We start from the raw sequence: 19,854 nt of genomic DNA on the forward strand, positions 1-19,854 counted from the left end.
GGGAGGGAGGGAGAGAAAGAGAACTAACTGCTCATCCAGAGGTCCTGAGTTCATGCCTCACAACCATCTGTAATGGGATCTGGTGCCCTCTTCTGGTGTGCCTGAAGATAGCAACAATGTACTCCTATACATAAAATAAATAATCTTTTTTTTTTTTAAACCAACTTTGTGATCTTTATTGATCGGGTGACAGCTTGATACTCCTAGGAATCACTACACTGTGTACATGGGGGACATGGCATCAGAGAGGCGTGGTAGGAGATTACACAGCAGACACTGGGAAATGTCAGTCCATCATTTTGCCCACTGTTCATGTGTACACAGCATGAATGTGATTTGAAATCTTTTCATGGTAATAAAGTTACAATCCCCTACCTCTGCAGCCTGACGTCCACCCACATGTCTGACCCGCGGTGTCTACGTCAGCAGTTTCCCTCTTGAAGTTGTTAAAATGCCTTTCCTATTAGGAAACAGCAACAAGTTTTTTGTATTTATTTCCTTTTGAAGTAAGAGCTATCTCATCTCTGATAACTGGCTCATTTTTGTCATTTATCAAAAACTAAAGGGTAAAGGAGGAAAGTGTGATGAATTAAAAAATTATTTTTTTAAGGAAAGATAAAATTCATTTTCACAAATTTACAAAAGCTGCTGGTGTGGGACTTAGCAACAATGTACTCCTATACATAAAATAAATAATCTTAAAAAAAAGAATGCATGCCTGTAACCACAGTGCTGTGGGTGACAGAGACAGAAAGATCACTTGCTGGTTGCCAGTCTAGCTAAATAAACGCAAGCTCCGAGTTTAGGGAGAGATCTTGCCTCAAAGTAATAAGAGGTCACGCCCATCTCCAGAGCTCCACACACACACCCTCACATGCACCACACACAACACTCCACACTCACAGGAGAATTAGAAAAACAAGTAAAATCTTTCACTCTGGGGATTTCCAATGTGTTCTTCATTAAACCATGACCAAAGGAAGTCGTGCCAAGGACAAGCCACATGCTTGAATTTCACCACATTAAAAATTACTTTCAGGCAAAAGTCATGATGTTCTTTCCAAGACACAACTGTATGGTTCTGTCCAAGCCACAGGGTCTTTGTGAGAGACCTGGACAGCGGTGGTGACTGGCGAACCGGGGTCCAATCAGAGGGAAACAAGACAGCATTCTGCAACTAAGCAAGGTACTGGGGCTGAGCAGGAAAGCACCTGCGTGTTCCTCCTGGAGGTCACCCAGGCTCAAGGCCCTGGTAGATACAAGAGCTTTCCAGGGAAGGAACTTACTTGCTCCAACGGCTTCAGGTTTGCCACAGGCACCTCAGTGGAGTGCCTCAGGGCTGAGGGGAGGAGCACACTCCAGGGTTGAAGTTCTTGTTTCTTTTTTATTTATTTATTTATTTATTTTTTGTTTTTTGAGACAGCATTTCTCTGTATAGCCCTGGCTGTCCTGGAACTCACTCTGTAGACCAGGCTGGCCTCAAACTCAGAAATCCACCTGCCTCTGCCTACCAAGCGCTGGGATTAAAGGCGTGTGCTACCACTGCCCGGCAAAGTTCTTGTTTCTTAAGCTCACCCAAGGACATATGGAGGAAACTTGGGGGCACAGGAGATGTTGGAGAAAGATGTGCTGTGGCCAGGCATGGCTTTCTGCCCTGGTTTGAAGTAACACAACCCTATATGTCAAGTTGACAAGGACTTGCCATGGCTCATGCTCATTGTCAGAATCGCATAGAAGACAAGCTTCTGAGCCCATGGAGGGCATTTTCGAAGATGTTTAACTGACAGAAGACTCACCCCGACTACGGGCAGTGTCACCCGTGAGACTGAGTGAGAAGGGAGCTAAGCAGGAACATTCATTTCTCTCTGGTCCGGATCATAGTCACCGCCCACCTCACTCGCATACTCCATGCTGTTCCCACCAGGACAGACCCTGTGTCCTTGCTGAAACAAACATTCCTTTTTTTTTTTTTTTTAAATACGGAACACTTCACAAATTTGCCTGTCATCCTTGTGCAGGGGCCATGCTAATCTTCTCTGTATCGTTCCGATTTTAGTATATGTGCTGCCGAAGCGAGCACCAAACATTCCTTCTTTAAGTTGCTTTTTGTCGAGCGTTTGGTCACAACAAGAAAAGGCAACCAATACTGAGGCTCTATTGCAAAGCTCTAGAGAGACTGTGGGGGTAGGGGCTGGGGTGACAGAGCCCATGGCTGCAGTTACAGCGGTGGCAACAGAGATTGGAGAAATACAGGGAACAGGAGTTTCTCAAGCAGAAGCCCAAGACTCTGATGGTGTTCAGGGATACAGTGGGAAAATATGGAAGAAAGATGGAGTGCTTGGGAAGGACCAGGCTCTCTCTATGCATAAACCACCAAAATATAGCTGACCTTTGAGCTGAGCATTCTTGGAATGATGCCAAACAACTCAGATAAGAACAGGGGTGCTAGGGGGACTAGAGAGAAGACTCGGTGCTTAAGAGCCCTGGATGCTCTTGCAGAGGACCGGGGTTTAATTCCTGGTACCCATGTGGTGGCTACCAACCGTCTGTAACTCCAGGTCCAGAGGCTCCAGTGCCCTCTTCTGACTTCCAAAGGTATCAGGCATGCATGCCGTGCACAGACATTGAGTCTGCTGTTTGATTTCAACAAGGTTAAAATGGAAAACAGAAAACCCACCACTTTTCAGGCAAATAAAACAGAATCCCAGCCCTTTCATAGCAAAACATTCCCAGTGTCCAGGACTCTCCATTTGGATGATTCTCATGGGAGGGTAACTTGCCACTTAGCAGGGCGTCTAGCAGTTTCTGGCAACAGTTTCTAAATTGATTAGTTATTGTCATGTGTGTGTGTGTGTGTGTGTGTGTGTGTGTGTGCTCACCTGGGTTTATGGAGACCGCATGTGTGCAGGAGCTCAAAGAGGCTGAAGAGACCTTGGGTGCCCTGGAACTGGAGTCACAAACTTAGCACACAACACTGGAAACTGAACCTGGGCCCATATGAGTGCCACTTTTAACCACACTGAGCCATCTCTCCAGCCCTGAGAGGCATCTTTGATTGTCACAACTGTGAGTGTTCTGTCATAGCTAGAGGACAGGCCAGGAGCACGGATGGAAACCCACAGTGAAGCTAAGATAGGCCCCAAAGGAGAATTATTTAATCTACAACTGGCTCAAGCCACGGTGGCTCAGCAAGCTTGACAATCTGAGTTCAGTCCTCCAAAGCCACATAAAAAGCCAGGTGCCATGATGCATAACCCCATAATCATCTCAGCACTCCTACAGAGCGGGGACAGACGGGTGGACAGACGGGTGGACAGACTCTCCCGGGCCAGCGGCCTGGAGTGTGCAGTGCAGTAGAAACAAATCAGACCTTTCCCCAACAAGGTACAAGAGAGAAGTGGCCCCTGTGATGGTCTGTATATGCTAGGCCCCAGGGAGTGGCACAATTAGAAGGTGTGACCCTGTTGGAGTAGGTGTGTCACTGTGAGAGTGTCTTAAGACCTTCATCCTAGCTGCCTGGAAGCCAGTATTCTGCTAGCAGCCTTCAGATGAAGATGTAGAACTCTCAGCTCCTCCAGCCCCATGCTTGCCTGGACACTGTCATGTTCCCACCTTGATGATAATGGACTGAACCTCTGAACCTGTAGACCAGCCCCATTTAAATGTTGTCCTTACAAGAGTTGCGTTGGTCATGGTGTCTGTTCACAGCAGTAAAACTCTAACTAAGATACTCCTAATGGTAATTACCAGATTTCTACACACATGCCTGGGACATTCTGCCTGTGGAACAAGAGTTCCACAGTTGGCACTGACTCCGTTTGTACAGAACAGACTCACGGCAGGTGACAAGTACATGTACTTTTCTTAGCTCAGGGGCATCTCCATGCACCTGGGGTCACCCCTGGAAACCATCCCTGGGGTGTGGATGCACAAGAGCCAGATGACCAATATACTAAGAAGCCAGGTGCTAGGAAGCGGGCCCACCTGTCTCAGGCCTCCACAGACAGAGGCCCTCTACAATGAGTCAGGGCAGGTGTCCTCATCGCCAGGGTTAAGATGCCCCACAGTTTGCAGGCAGTAAGCCAGGTTTCCTCCATGCCATGTAGCTTAGCTGCCTTTCTCTGCGGTGGTATAACACCACAGCCAAGGCAACTTAAAGAAAAGAGAGTTTATTGTGGACTTATGGTTTCAGAGGGTTAGAGTCCATGATGGTGAAGTGGAGACAGTGGAGGCATTGGGCAACGGAGAGCTCAGGAAACCCAAGAAAGATAGCTTGAAATGACCGGAAACCTAAAAGCCCACCTTAGTGACAGATCATCTTCCAGAAAGGCCACACTTCCTAATCATCCCCAGTCATACCAGGGGCCATCTTATTTATCTTTCTATTGCTGGGAAGAGACACTGTGAGAAGGACAACTTACAAAGGAAAGCATTTATCTGAGGCAGACAGGAGGCATGGTGCCGGAGCAATAGCTGAGAGCTTTTATATCTGATCCACAAGCAGGAGGAAGAGAAAGAGAGAGAGAGAGAGAGAGAGAGAGAGAGAGAGAGAGAGAGAGAGAGAGAGAGAGAGAGAGGAGAAAAGAGAGAGGAGAAAAGAGAGAGAAGAAAAGAGAGAGAAGAAAAGAGAGAGGAGGAGAGAGGGAGAGAGAGGGAGAGACAGAGACAGAGAGACAGACAGAGAGTTAGAGGCAGGCACAGACAAAGACAGCGCAGGCACAAAGATGGAGATATAGGGAGAAAGAGACACACACAGAGAGAGACAGAGACATAGACAGGGAGCAGAGAGATCTGGGGAGAGAGAGAGAGAGAAACAGAGACACAGACAGAAAGCACCATCTGGGATTCTGTGGGTCTTTGAAACCACAAAGCCCATCCCCAGTGACACCTCCTCCAACAAGGCCACACCTCCAAATTCTTCCCAAACAGGTCCACCAACTGCTGACCAAACGTTCAAATGAGCCTACGGGAGCCATTATCTAAACTACCACAGGGAGCAAGTATCCAAATGTTCGAGACGTAGGAAGGCATCTCACTCAAGCCTGGCAGCGCACATGGCTGTCCTGTCAGTGGCAGCTCACCACATCTCCAAGGCTGAGGGAGCTCCAAGACCTCCCTCCGTGCCGGGGGACTCTGTAACAGGTGGCATGAACTGCAGCATCTGCTTTCCTGGGTCTCCACATCCACACCACACCCTGCTTCTGGTTTGGGTATTTCTTTTTGCAGAACCTCTTAAATGGTGGCATCCACGTCTTAGGCGCACAGTAGCTGGTGTCTCATGCTCTGTTTCAGGCCTCCAAGGAACATGCTGGGGGTAGAGTCCCCACTGCTCACTCATTGCTGGCCAGCTCTCTCCTCCCTCTCCTCATCCAGCTCTACCCGTTTTCTGCTCTGTGATCATGACAAGTCTCGAGTGAGGGGATGTAGGGTCCCTGGGCACCTACCTCTAGCTTCCCCTGATCCAGGGCAGGAAGCTGAAGACTCAGGGCAAAGGTGGGAATGGGTGGACCTTGGAGCAGAGTTACTCAGGGCAAAGGTGGGAATGGGTGGACCTTGGAGCAGAGTTCAGGTCCTCCTTCACACAGACTCTCACAGTGAATAATCAGCACCCCGATCCCGGAAAGGAACTGTCAGTATGCCCTTTATTTCCTGCTCACATAAGAGTGGGTTTCACCGGGCAGTGGTGGTGCACGCCTTTAATCCCAGCGCTTGGGAGGCTGAGGCAGGCGGATTTCTGAGTTCAAGACCAGTCTGGTCTACAGAGTGAGTTCCAGGACAGCCAGGGCAACCCTGTCTCAAAACAAAACAAAACAAAATAAAACAAAACAAAACCAAAAACACCCAAACAAACCAAAAACAAAAAAAACCCACCCTCATTCTAGCCGGCTGCAAGCCAGTATTGAACTCTCTGCTCCTCCTGCCCCATGCCTGCCTGGACCCTACCCTGTTCCCACCTTGATAATAATGGACTGAACCTTTGAATCTGTAAGCCAGCCCGAATTGATTATAGTCCTTATCAGAGTTGCCTTGGTCATGGTGTCTGTTCACAGCAGTAAGACCCTAACTAAGACATTTGCATATTCTATCCCAACAGCTTTTGGGCTCCACTTGTCTCTGAGGTATAACATCTTGACATCCTATGACTATTAACCCAGATGAGACCATCATAACTTAGGAGCCACATCTGCCCACCTCTTTTGTCAACTGCCTGACAGTGATTGCTGGGTCCTTTTAGCTTATTTTATTGATTTTCATGAATTCTTCACATTTTCTAAACAATCTTTCCTGGGCTAGAGTGTTGCCCGAGTTTCTCCCTACTTGCTGACCTGCCAATCTCTTGATAATGTCATTTGATTGAGTAGCCATTTGTTTGTTTGTTTGAGAAAGGGTTTCTTTGTGTAGCCCTAGCTGTCCTGGAACTTTCTCTGTAGAGCAGGCTGGTCTCAAACCCACAGAGCTCTGCCTGCCTCTGCCTCCACAGTGTGAGGATTAAAGGCGTGCATCACCACAACCACCAGGCTAGTAGCCCTTCTTAATTCTATCGTACTAGAAATTTCTTAGTTTTTCCATGATGTGTGCCCATCTTCAAATCTACCCAATGGGAAGCTGTAGAAATAGTCTACATCACCTGTATGTGTTTATAGCGCACTTAATTTAGCTCTTTAATCTAAATGGAATTGAGTTTTGAGAACTGTGAAGTAAGGAGCCAAGGTTCTGTTTGCTTGTTTTGAGACAGGGTCTCACTTCATATCCTTGGATGACTTAGAACCCACTACGTATGTTGGGTTGGCATCAGATTCACAGAGATCCATCTGCCTGTGTCAAGCCTCGTGACTATGCAGATTAAAGACACACACCAGCACCATGCCCAGCTGGCTACGTTTTGCTGTGACAAAAGTCTCCTGGAATCACTGTAGGGAGTGAGGGTTGATTCTGGTGGTTTCCATTTGCTGTGGTGGGAAAGGCATGGCAGAACTCATGGCCACTGGAGGACCTGCTGGTTGTTCACACTGGTGGGTCAAGACAATGAGGATGAACCAGGAGTGGAGCCAGTCTACAACCCTGACAGGCCAGCCCAAGTGACCTGCCTTCACCAATCAGTCTTCACAACACCCGAAAACAGCATCCCTACATGGAGACCAGCTGTGGGGGAATGATGGTCCACATTCAAACTACAAGATTGGAGGGCATTTTCTCCAGTCACTGTCCCCAGACCTCCTCACCACTTACTTGCATGCATATTTATGTGGCTGATTCAACAGAACCCAGCTGCTCCAGTACAAAGCCCGGCTGCTCTGGCCTCCAGTCCCCCCCCTCCCCCCCAATACTGACTAACAGCTCCATCTACAAACCCAGCTATCCTGCTCCCACCTTAACCTTCAGAAGACTTGTTCCCCAAGCCGGGCGGTGGTGGTGCATGCCTTTAATCCCAGCACTTGGGAGGCAGAGGCAGGCGGATTTCTGAGTTTGAGGCCAGCCTGGTGTACAGAGTGAGTTTCAGGACAGCCAGGGCTATACAGAGAAACCCTGTCTTGAAAAACCAAAAAAACCAAAAACAAAAAAAGACATGTTCCGGGGCTGGTGAGATGGCTCAGTGGGTAAGAGCACCGACTGCTCTTCAGAAGGCCGTAAGTTCAAATCCCAGCAACCACATGGTGGCTCACAACCACCTGTAATGAGTTCTGACGCCCTCTTCTGGTGCATCTGAAGACAGCTACAGTGTACTTACATATAATAAGTAAATAAATCTTAAAAAAAAAAAAGACATGTTCCCCATCCATGCTCTTCCTTAGATCTTGCCTGCAACTGGCCCTTCATACTCCCCATATAATATGAGGGTCACGACTTAGCTTTAGTGAGTAAAATCTCATTTTGAGTCTAAGAAGTTTTTGTTTCCTTTTTTGTTTTTTTGTTTTTGTTTAGGTTTTTGTTTTTCGAGACAAGGTTTCTCTGTGTAGCCCTGGCTGTCCTGGAACTCACTCTGTAGACCAGGCTGGCCTTGAACTCAGAAATCCACCCGCCTCTGCCTCCCAAGTGCTGGAATTAAAGGCGTGTGCCACCACTGCCCAGCCTGTTTCCTTTCTTAAAACCTCTTTATTTGCACATGTGTGTGACCCTGGATGAGTTTTTGCGCACCTTGTGCATGTAGCAGCCGATGGAGGCCAAAAGAGGATCCCTTGGATTGGGGATCATGGTGTTTGTGAATCGCCATGTGAGTGTTGGGGACAGCACTGCTCAGCCCTTTCTCCAGCCACTCAGTGTTGTCTTAATAACCTTTTCTTACTCTAAAAGATTAAGGCCCAAGCAGAAAAGGAGAAAATATAAGAAGCAGAGAACATGAGTGACCTGCAGATGGAGTGCGGGCACGTGTGAATGTCTTCCTATTGCTCTCAGGCCTTATGAGAGAGAGAACTAGCTGGGCACGCCAATGTTCACACTCACACGTGCGCGCGCGCGTGTGTGCGCGCGCGCACACACACACATACACACACACCTTCACTTGGGTGTAGATTCAGTGTGATGGGGTGCAGGCCATCTTCACACTGTGCACCCTCTGGAGTCAGGATGCCTAGCTGTGCCCCTGCCTGGCATAAGTCCAGCCCTGCTGCACAGACACCTTGAGGGTGGCTGCCCCTGCAGGGACAGCGGTAGGGACTCACTCACCCTGTCCTGAGGCCACATGAGCTTGTCTGTGGGTATGCCTGCTCGCTGCAGAGATCTGGGAAACAGGTTCTGCTCCCAAAGAAACAAGAAAGTCAGAACTAGTTCCAGGACAGCCAGGGCTATACAGAGAAACCCTGTCTCAAAAAACCAAAAAAAAAAAAAAAAAAAAGTCAGAACTAATTGCTTCTGTCTTATTTTCCTAGTTAACCATGCTCAAGAGAAATCCGATAAAAGGCTATGTCTAAATAAGTTGAAAGTAGCTCTTTCGACAAGTGCAAACTGAGCATGCTAGGTGTTGTGAACACAGTGTTTTCTTGTTTAATTGGAAACCACCCTTTTCTCCCCTAGTTGAACGGCAAAGGGATTCTCTGAGGATCGTCTGCAGATGTTTCGGCCTGTCGGTCCAATGCAACCCTGTCTAGACGGCAGTGGCAGACCAAGTGAAGCTTATTGACAGTCACCTGCCTCAGAGACGGTGAACAAATGGAGAACCTCAAACCCCGTCACGCCCCTGCCGCTGGGGACTGGCCGGGGTGCTTCAGAATGGCATAAAGCAGAGAGTGATGCCCTCTAACTTCCGGATTGAGGGTCCATCCAGAAGCACAAATACCATTAGCCTGCTGAAAAGGCATCTTGGAATCGATTCCTCCGGTGGCCTTTTGTACTGGGAGGATGGTGCTGCCCCCTACTGGAAGAGGAAGGCACAGTTGGAGCCTTGATCTAAGAACCCAGATTCAGGAGGGTTAGAACCCATAGGGAGGCTGCCTGCTAACACCCTAGCCCTGAGGGGAAGCCTGCCCAGCCCCGTGACCCTAAAGTGATGGTGTCCATGCTTTAAGCTAGTTCCAGACAGGATTTGCCTTCCCTCCCACTCACAGGTCGGAGGACAGCTTGTGGGAGTTAGTTTTCTCCTTCTACCATGTGGAAGCAGCCTGGGGTGAAGCTCAGCTTGCCAGCAAGCACAGTTCCTCCCCAGCCATTTTGCTGGCTCACATTGTAAATCTTCATGTTTACTGGATACTGGAGATTGTAATGATCTAAGCTGTATTAATTTGTTCTACTGTGTGCTCATCCTCATTGGGTTGTTATTATTCTTGTGTACTGTGGACACCTGTTAAAAGTCATTTCATTTTATTTCATTTCATATACATAGCATTTAGGAATATATTTGCCATGCCAATATGAATTATGTTTAGTTCTGATTTGTTTTTTATTCTGGGTTACTTTTTTATCTGCATTTCCCATATTAGACATTTTATTATCAGCTCACATTAATTACACATGCTTTACATGGGCTTTGTGTGACATTTATATACTTGTTACCTACGCTGTCCCCTCATGCTGATTTCCTTCCTAGTCCCTTCACATGGGACAAAGTATCCCACACTCACCTTCCAAGTCTGCCTCTGTCCAAAGATCTGTTCCCATTCAGAGTTGAAATGCTCAAAAATCAGCACCAACGGTGTTAGTCTGAGCCATGTAGCACTTTTAAGTATAGCTGTCTTCGTTAGGGTTTTTCTGCTGTGAACATACTCCACGACCAAGGCAGCTCTTTTTTGTTGTTGTTTTTTGTTTTTGTTTTGCTTTTGTTTTTTTTTGAGACAGGGTTTCTCTGTCTGCCCTGGCTATCCTGGAACTCACTCTGTAGACCAGGCTGGCCTCAAACTCAGAAATCCGCCTGCCTCTGCCTCCCAAGTGCTGGGACTAAAGGCGTGCGCCACCACTGCCCGGCTTTAAGGCAACTCTTATAAGGACAACATTTAATTGGTGCTGGCTTACAGACTCAGAGGTTCAGTCCATTATCATCAAGAATAGAACATGGCAGCATCCAGGCAGGCATGGTGCAGGAGGAGCTGAGAGTTCTACATCTTCATCTGAAGGCTGCTAGTAGAATACTGGCTTTCAGGCAGCTAGGGTGAGGGTCTTATAGCCACGCCCACAGTGACACACCCACTCCAACAAGGCTACATTACATCTATTCCAACAGGGCCACACCTTCTAATAGCACCACTCCCTGAGCCAAGCACACACAAACCATTGCGACAACGTAATTCCATTTACGGGCTTTCCAATTTTCTAGTTTAGGAAATTACTATTCATCTAAACTTTGCCTCAGCCATCCCAATCAATACACTCCACAAACATGGTGCTCCTATCCTGATAGAACCTGGGGACCACCTTCAGTGCATTGTGATTTACAGCTGCTCAAAAGCCAACCTTGGCTCATGTGCCTCTGGGCACATTAGATACTGCGGGTTGTTTGGTTAGGTCCATGGCTGCCTCCACCACTGTCACAGAAAATGGTTATATGGCTGGCTCAAGAGGGTAAAGCCACTGAGCCTGAAAACACAAGTTCCACCTCCAAGAAGGTAGGAGAACCAGCTCCTTCAAGTTGTCCTCTGATCTTCACACATGTACTGTGGCATGTGTGTGTTTGTGCACATTCACACATATAATAATAAATGTAGAGAAGCAACAAGACGAGGAGGGTGGGGAGGGGGAGGGAGGAGCACGGGGAGAGGGAAGGGCAGGAGGGGAGGAGTAGCAGAAACACGACTTGTGCAGGAAGCCAGGAACTTTAGTTCAAATATTTTCTTCCAGGTAGTTTTTGTGATGAGTGATCATGTTACACACAAGTGTGTGACTGAGTCCTTCAAGCATGCTTCCCAGCAGCATGGCGACACCGTTGCTCTCCCACACTGCTGGACTTACTCCCTTACTCACAACCACCTACTGTGCTCAGTGTGACAGTTCCTTACACAGCCTCTGGTGGAGACAGCTCAGGTATCCAGAGAGGCCAGGCTTTCTCTCTTCAGATCTCCTGGGTTTAGAGGAATCCAGAAACTCTCCTGAGAGGACTAAGAAGCCAGTGAGGCACACTTGACCTCAGCTGTCACCCAGCGTACTTGGACATCCAGTGGCCTAACTCTGGCGTGGGGCAGAATGGGTCTGGCAGGAGCATGGTGTCTGCTCAGGTCAGCTCTGCCTTTTCTTTTCGCATGGAGGGGATTTGACTGAAGCTACAGGAGATGCAGGAGAGCTGGGTCTGTGCTCAAGTCTTTCTTCATGAGAGAATGAGGGTCATCTCTGTCCAGAGGAACATGGGGCTGGGCGAAATACCTCCCTACCCCCTATGGCTTTGTCTCTCTCATACTGTGTCCACCTTGGTTATAGTAATTGTGGGAGGGTGCCGGGGATGGAAGGCAGGGTTTTATGATTAAGCAAGCTTCGAGCGCAACGCATCACAGCAACGACCCTGAGCCTGGTTTTGGATGTTCCATTTTAACCTTCAGTTTGCTATTGTGAATTTGACTGTTTCATCTAAAGGAGGCATGCGCTCGTGTGTGTGTGTGTGTGTGTGTGTGTGTGTGTGTGTGTGTGTGTTCCCCTGGATTAGCTCCTCCAGCAGGCTGTGTCTGGTTAATGGCTTAGTGCTCAGCTGTCTTAGCACAAGGATATTGTTTCCTGGGTCAGTTCTAGTAGACTGTGCCTCATGATACAGGCTCCCCTGCGTAAAGGCATCTTGGAGAGAGATGGCACCTGGCTGTAGTCCTGTCCACCCAGAGACTCAACAGCTTCAGCCTGTTTCTGCCAGCCTCTGGCTTATCCTCATCTGGTGAACGAGTTCCTACTATGCGCTCAAATGGAAAGCTGACATCTGGCTCCCAGAAGCTGCACTCAGGCTCCGGGTAGGTGCTTTCCCCAAAGGCTTTTTTCACTTGCGGTTTTGCTTCCAGCTACTCTGCCAGACCCAGCCAAGGAGGTGTCTCCTGTTTGGGGCCAGCTGTTGGCAGATGGGTCAACTATCTGCAGAAATGACAGCTTTGGCTGTCAGACTGGCTAGAAGTACAGAAGCTGTTTGCATAAAGCTTCTATAAAGCAGAAACCTTTACTGGTTTTTGTAGCACAGGCTGGTTTTGAACTTGCAGTACCTCAAAGAATTCTAGATTTAAGCTTGCACCAGCACACCTGGCTTGTGCACAATGCCTCACTACAGTATGACATGGATTCACTGACCCACTTAAAGGGAAGTGACTCCCACGTGTGAGGTTAGAAAGCAGCGTATGAATGTCAAGTCCTGGTTAAAGTGCTTGAAATCTTTTAACACAATGAAGATCAGGACACTGGCTTTTAAAGGGTGTGGCTATTTGTAAGCGGACCACATTCCAGTGGATAGCTCCAAGCCCAAGAGTATAAAAGCAGTACAAACTGGGAAGTCAGCTGGTGTGGGAGTAGATCTGGGGTTAGGGGAAGGATTCAGGGGATGAATATGATCAAAATGTATTTCATTACATTCTCAATAGAATAAAATATTTTTAAAAAACTGACCTATGGGGGTGGGAGGGAGAATGTGAATTGTGTTTCAGTGGAAACTCAGGTGCTTTCTGTTCCTCACATGGAGGGCTGCAAGAAAACCTGAAACAGGAAATAGCCAACGCTCGGGTCAGCAGACACCTGGAGATGGTGCCAAGACTGGGGAAGATGCCCTCACTTGTGGATATGTGTGGTGGTTTAAATAGGTGGTCACCATAGGCTCACGTGTTTGAGTGCTTGGTCCAGAGGGAGTGGCACTATTAGGAGCTGTGGCCTTGTTGGAGGAAGTGTGTCACTGTCGGGGCAGGCTGTGAGGTCTCCTATGCTCAAGCTCGATCTAGTGTGGTACACACTCTCCTGTTGCCTGCAGATCAAGATGTCAAACTCTCAGCTCCTTCTCCAGCACATCTGCTCACATGCCACCGTGTCTCCTACCAAGATGGTAATGGACTAAATTTTTGAAATTGTAAGGCAGCCCCAGTTACCTTGGTTATGACGTCATCTCTTTACAGCAATAAACCCCTAAGGCAACCTGACACTAAATGGGCAACACAGAGCCCACCCTCTTGGTTATCATCCCAATGTTCGGCCAGAGGATATCAGGGTTCCCGAGCCCTTGGATTTCCTGAAGGGAAAAAGAAGATCCTAGAGGAAGAGGAAGGGTCACAGTCCATAGCTCAGTACCGAGAGCAGAGATGTGTGTATATTTCAAACCAATTCCTCACGCTAAAGCCAGGGCCCAGAGATGGGTCAGTGGTTAAGAGTGCATGCACGCCCTGCAGAGCTCAGTTCTGTTCGGGACACTCATGCTGGGTGACTCGAGCTCCTGGGGATCTGACATCTCTGGTCTCCACAAGAACCACTCACGTGTACAAACCTACATACAGACACAAAACAAATGGTAAATATTAACAATTAAAGCCAGCAGCAAACTGCCTGAAGACAAAACCTGGTTCTGTGGCAGCCCACCATGTTGTCATTACTACCCTCACCGGGGTTAGGGAACATGGTCAGCTCAGCGAGGTTTCACTGGCCAGGGGCTCCAACCTGCTCTTCAGAACGCCCTGAACCACTCCCGGAGGCCACGCCAGAGGCCCGTGGCTGCTCTGCCGTCAGATGCCAAGGATTCTGCTGCTCTGAGCTTTCTAAAGCTGTGAGGACAAACACTCTGCTGCTTGGGTCTCCTGAATGACGCGCACCATGCCTGGCGATGGAAACTTGTCCAGAACGGGTATTGTGAAAAGTCTGTTAAGAATTCTTAGAGCTGAGCCCAATTGCTTCTGAGTCCCTGGCGCCTTGACATTTATGCCTACCACAGAGGGCTCCTCACCTTTGGTCACTGCACTTTTCCTTCTGGCCTCTCTTAGGATTTTGCAGATCTTTACTCGGGTTGACTGTTGGGGACAGTGGTCCAGACTGATGGCCTCCCATGGTAGGCAGGAATGATAATCCAGAGGTTGATTCACGAGCTTCAGGTTTTCTCCCAGCCTCCGAGCCTTTGGGAGACAAACTGAAAACCCCCAAATGAGGAACCAGTATTGCGGTCATGTGCTGGGGCTGCGATGTTGTTTGATGCCGTGTTCATGAACCATGCTTGCAAAACTTGCTCTCAGTTACCTTGCATTATCAGAAAGGCAGTCAGCCGCAATGGTCATGAACACATCTTTAGCACAAACAGGAGGAGGCCGTGGTGCTTTCAGGAACATTAACTGGGGGCTTCTGGGGGTGGACCACAGGGATCTTCAGAGGGAGGGATGTGGCTTCCAGCCCCAGCCGCCCCATTCCTCCCCACATGCTGGTGACTACCATTACACCCTAACACTAACTACTTGTAGAGAGCATGCGTGCTGCTCCACCACAGATTCTGTGTAGCATCTCCACCCCAAACAGTCATACTCTGCCAGACAACTCTCAAGCCGGGTCAGCACACTTTTGAATTACCCATGAACTTGCTGACTGTGTCTGTATCAAGTGTCTGACACTCCAGGACACAGCTCAAAGGGCTGACTCCTCAGCTTGAAGGCAGCCATGCAGACAGCGTCCCGGAAAAACGAGGGGCACAAAGCTCAGTGTGTTAGCAAACCCATCACACAACAACCCAATGCCAAACCTCTTTCCCACCATATACTCCTGGACCGCACCCCAACCCCACTTACAAAGCAGGCTCTAAGGACAGATCAGCAGGGAGTTTTCTTTTTTATTTAATTTGTAAAGAACAGCTTGAAAACAAAATGCTAGTACACTCTTAAAACATTGGCTTTGTCATCGCACAGTTCATCTGCACCAAGTTATTACAAAAATCCTAAGTCATTGGGTATTTGCAGTATAACCACTAGTTGCCTAAACAAAAGCTACTTTCTAGAAAACCATGAATTTAATGCAGCTTTAAGAGAAACCCAAAGTTCTCTCAGTTAACTGGATATATACTGGTATATATATTTAAGCAGAAAACTTCAAAAAACAGTAACAAAAAAATAGGTCACCATAGTAAAATATTCTGACCCGACAGTTCCTACAAACAGCAACGTCCACTGTATATAAAGAAAACCATTGTCTGTGGTAAAAAAGTCTAGATCAAGTATAAATGTGGAATAAAAACAAACCTAATGGGTCCTGGGCAGAGGCTGTTCCTAAGGAAACACACGCAGCAGTCTACACAGGGAGGGAGGGGCCGTCACAGCCCTGACCACTGAGCGCACCTGAAGCAGTTTCAGTGATGACACAAGGACAGCCTCCTTCCTTCCTTCCCGGGGGCCCCAGCACAGGGTGGGGCTGTGTTATCAGGAGTGCTCCAGCAAACAGTAAAGGTGCGCCATTGGAAACGGTGCCCAAACTGTCAGATACAATTCACAAAAAGGTGGCAATGTCTTGTGACATGGGGAAAAAAAAAAAAAAAGAAAAGAAAAGAAAAAAAGGCTGGTGTCAAACAAGAAACCCCTCCAAAGTATACCTTGCAGGAGGCCTGCCGCCCCATGAGAAGAAATGTCTATGCACAAAGCCGCACTCCCGGGGAACTACGAGAACGAACCCGAGGACTCTCAGAAAGCTGGGGCACCCACAGCACAGGCTTGGCAGCTTCAAGATGGTACTGCAGAGGAAGTGAGGTAGCCCTGGGCTCAGGAGCCGTGGTGCAGCTGCATAGCGCCCAGGACAGCACTATCATAGCGCTGTTCCACCTGAACACAGCTCGAGTGCTCCAGCACACTGCTCAGCTCAGGGATGCTCTCAGCAGTATCCCCAAACCCATGGTAGTGTCCGTAGTGCAAGCTCTCCTCTACGTCCCCCACCCAGGACGGCCTGCTGGCCACACAGCTACTTGGGCTCCCGTTCAGATGGAGAGATCCACACATTTCGGGGTTAATGCCCATGGTCTTTTCTGGCTCCTCAGTCCCATTAGCACAGACAGAACCCTGGCCATTGGAAAATGGCTGTCCATTGCTAACGCCATTAGATCCTGTTAAGCACGGGTGACTCCTGCTCTCCATCCCATTGAGCTGGGTCGCGCAGGGGAAGTCCAAATGTCCATTGATGACACTTCCATTTGTCAATGTATTCAACACGGAGCTACTGTTTTTCATATCTGCATTAAGAAATACACCTGTCACCAAAACGCAGACCAATGGGGAAGGAGAAACTAACATGTTCAACTGTTGCCACAATTATAAAAGACTTTGGTTTATGTTCTGTTGAACAAACCAGTTCCCTTTGCAAGGTCACACAGATTTATAAGTATAAATGAGTGCAGCCTTGGAGAGAGCTCTGAAATGCAAGCTGTCATCCAAAGTAGAAACAGGGCAGTAGATACAAAGGTGACCCTCAAAGGACAATTAAGTCACTCCCGGAAAGGTCCATCAGAACCCAAGCGAAAATTCTTCACTTAAGACAGAACTTTTCTAGGCAAGGAGGGAAAGACAAAGGGAGTGAATCTGCGGAGGAAGCCCCAACCAGTGTGCCAGCTGGGTACGCATCCAGTGCAGGAGGCACAGACACATTGACTAAAGGAACTGCTTTTGTCTTAGCAACACCCATATCTATACACAATCCCAAATGCCACTCAGTGCACTGTCACAGCACAGAATGGAGCTACAGCAAGGACTGCCTACACCAGCCACTTGGTCAAGAGCAGTTCTAAGAAGTTCCTACTGAATCCAGATCAAAAGTGATCATGAGAGCCAAGGTCTCACAACAGGTTATTTTCAGAAACCATCTCTGCTGAAAAAGTGCGAATAATTTAGTGCAGATATCTAAAAGTCCACTGACAAGATGACACCGTACAGAAAAAAAGTCCATTACAGAAGATGTGGACATCCAGGATTAGAAATACAGAGAATTAATATTGATGTTCTCGGGAATTCACATACTACCACCATCACTATTACAACTACAACTACTACTACCTACTACTACCTACTACAACTACTACTACTGCTGCTGCTGCTGCTGCTGCTACCTCTTGCTTGGTAATATTAAATTTGATTTCAATGCTCTGGGCTGCTAAGAGAGATGTGACAGTAATTCCACACAAGCTCAGTTCTAGTGGCTCATGGGACACTAGAACTGACCCATGTCCAGCACACTAACTTTTTCCTATGTCCTACAGCTTGCCCGTGTCCTGTCATGGACTGTGGTTACTAAGCAAACGAAACATCCAGATCCCTCCAATCACCTTTCCCCAAATTATTAGAAATCATCTGCCACTGGCACATGTTCAGAGGATAGTTTCACCTAAATTACAGTGTTTCTCTTTAAACTAGCCAATATTAGAAAATGAGTATTTCAAGGACAGGAATAAAACCTAAAAAAGAAGCAAGATATTCTCAGTGGAGAAGAGTATATATTATTTTTCCCAAAATAAAGTATAAAATACCTTTTAAGTGATAACTCATAAATAGCAATGGTGAATTCCAAGTAATCAATGACTGTGCAGACAGTATTTCCCACTGAGTGCACAGCTTTAGTATATGAGTTTCTGTACGTAATCTCTTTTCTCTTTTTCTTTTTTTTATCTTTTAAAGATTTATTTCATTTATATTAAGTACACTGCCGCCATTTTCAGACACACCAGAAGAGGGTATCAGATCCCATTACAGATGGTTGTGAGCCACCCCACATAATCTTAAAATCAAAGGAATGGCAGCCTAGCCTTGTCTGGGTCTGTGTGTTGACATCTCAAGGGCAGAAGCTGGGGACTCGCAGTGACAGACAGTTCATCCAGTTCCCCTCTACATCTACTTGCTCAGCTGTGGACAGAAGCCACTCAATACAAAGCACTGGTCGCAGGGAGACAGGCTGAGCTCAGGAAGAAGCCATGCTCACTGGACAGCCTGATGATGAAGCCCACCCGAGATGAGTCTCAATTGAGGGACATCAAAAAGATGACAGGATCATCTCACAGTTTTTCAGAGATGCATTTAAAGAGGAACACCTTATGTCTGTGCAGATCTCAGGGCAGTCAGGGGTATCTGTCTCCACAGGCTTTCTGTGGACACCAGTGCTATTTCACACAAGCAACTGTGGCAAAAATCTCTAGGGAGTCTCAACATGTTTCTTCAGTCAGACAGTCCTGGAAACCATTAGAAGGCCCACATGGCCTTCTGACACCCAGGAAGAACTGGCTTGAAAGAAAAGCCAGCTCATGAGCTCAGCACAGGCCTGGCTGTTAGCATAAGGAGAGCGAAGAAAGGAACAATGCTGCCTCCATAAAGGAGAGGCTCTGGCTTTGACCATTTTTCCTGTTAGGCAAAACAGCCTCTGCTGACAGAAACCCTTGTTTTAAAAGTGCGTAAGCTCTGAGCAAAGCAAACTGTTCATGGGTGAGCACCTAGCGCATTGAATTATTTAGCCAAAGTAGCACCACCCACGACTGTGCAGAGCAAGTTCTGGGCTTGAAAATATTCCCTGTGGGTTTGGAAACACACAGGTGACCTTTTATTCCCAGTGAAGAAATGAACACCACAACAAAACATTTTTATAAAACCAAAAAACCAGCCATGGTGTTTTCATCACCTAAAAAATGGGGAAAAGGCATGTGCCAAATAAATAAACACAGCATTTCAGAAATCCCAAGTCTAGGAAAACTTGGCTCCTTTGACTTTGAAACTGTAAAGTAAGGGTTATGTTGTAGTATGCTAGACATTTTAACACATAAAACACTGTAGAAAACAGTCAATATCTTAACAGTCTTCAAGGGAATGCTAGACACCAATGCAACCTTGAGCGTGGGGCCAATATCCCAAACCTGTCGTGAGTGCGTCACCAGCCCAGCCTCTACCCTCATAGTTTCCAGCATTTAGTGAGCTGTTCCCCTGCTGTGCTGCCTTCATAGTATGAGCAGCAGTGTGTGCAGAGCCACCTAACGGCCACATCAGGAAACCCTAACTGTAGACCTTGTGAGAAATGAGCAAGGCACATCATGTAACAGCTTCAAATCACACAGGGAGATAGCGCTAGTTCTCACAGCAATAGAATTTACCAAAAACGCTTAATTCTTGCATCTGTACAAATGCCAAAAAATGTAAATTATAATAGAAGCCTTTTTTCAAGACACTGGACAAGAAAGTGAAGCTTGAGAACTCAGAAATAGTAAGCATATTGATTTCTGCAACGACAAGGGGTCTGCATTGCTGAGACCGTGTATATCTCTATTTCTTTAGGTCCAACAGAACCACTCTCCTGTCGTTTGTTGTCCTCCACCACTGGGGTGTTGTTGCAGCTAACAGGCAACTGTCCAGTCCCACCTGATACAGCAGCACACTCTCTGTCCACATGCATTCTATCGACGTCATCTTCAGCCTCTCCATTTGCTAGAGGCATGGCGTGGTCCAGGCTCGGAGCTGCACAAGAAATGAGGTTTTAGTTTTCCTCATCCATTAAAAA

At 47.5% G+C, this 19,854-nt stretch overlaps 1 protein-coding gene and 1 non-coding gene across 7 annotated transcripts in view; both read right to left on the reverse strand.

Moving 5' to 3' along the window:
- Nucleotides 1–1,973: 1,973 nt before the first annotated feature.
- LOC116071578 lies at nt 1,974–2,080 on the reverse strand. Its single transcript, XR_004110989.1, has one exon. It is a non-coding gene; the product is annotated as a U6 spliceosomal RNA (small nuclear RNA).
- Nucleotides 2,081–15,155: 13,075 nt separating this feature from the next.
- Nucleotides 15,156–19,854, reverse strand: part of Ankrd10 (ankyrin repeat domain 10) — a 25,947-nt gene continuing 21,248 nt past the window's right edge. For all 6 annotated transcript variants that reach the window (XM_031339054.1, XM_031339052.1, XM_031339051.1 and 3 more), the window contains 2 exons: nt 19,716–19,811; nt 15,156–16,558 (listed from right to left, as the gene is read on the reverse strand). In XM_031339054.1, the coding sequence (XP_031194914.1) occupies nt 16,095–16,558; nt 19,716–19,811 (560 nt within the window). In that variant the 3' untranslated portion in view covers nt 15,156–16,094. The remainder of the gene's footprint in view (nt 16,559–19,715; nt 19,812–19,854) is intronic.

Source organism: Mastomys coucha, unplaced genomic scaffold (genome assembly GCF_008632895.1).
Source record: "Mastomys coucha isolate ucsf_1 unplaced genomic scaffold, UCSF_Mcou_1 pScaffold22, whole genome shotgun sequence".
Lineage (NCBI taxonomy): Eukaryota > Metazoa > Chordata > Mammalia > Rodentia > Muridae > Mastomys > Mastomys coucha.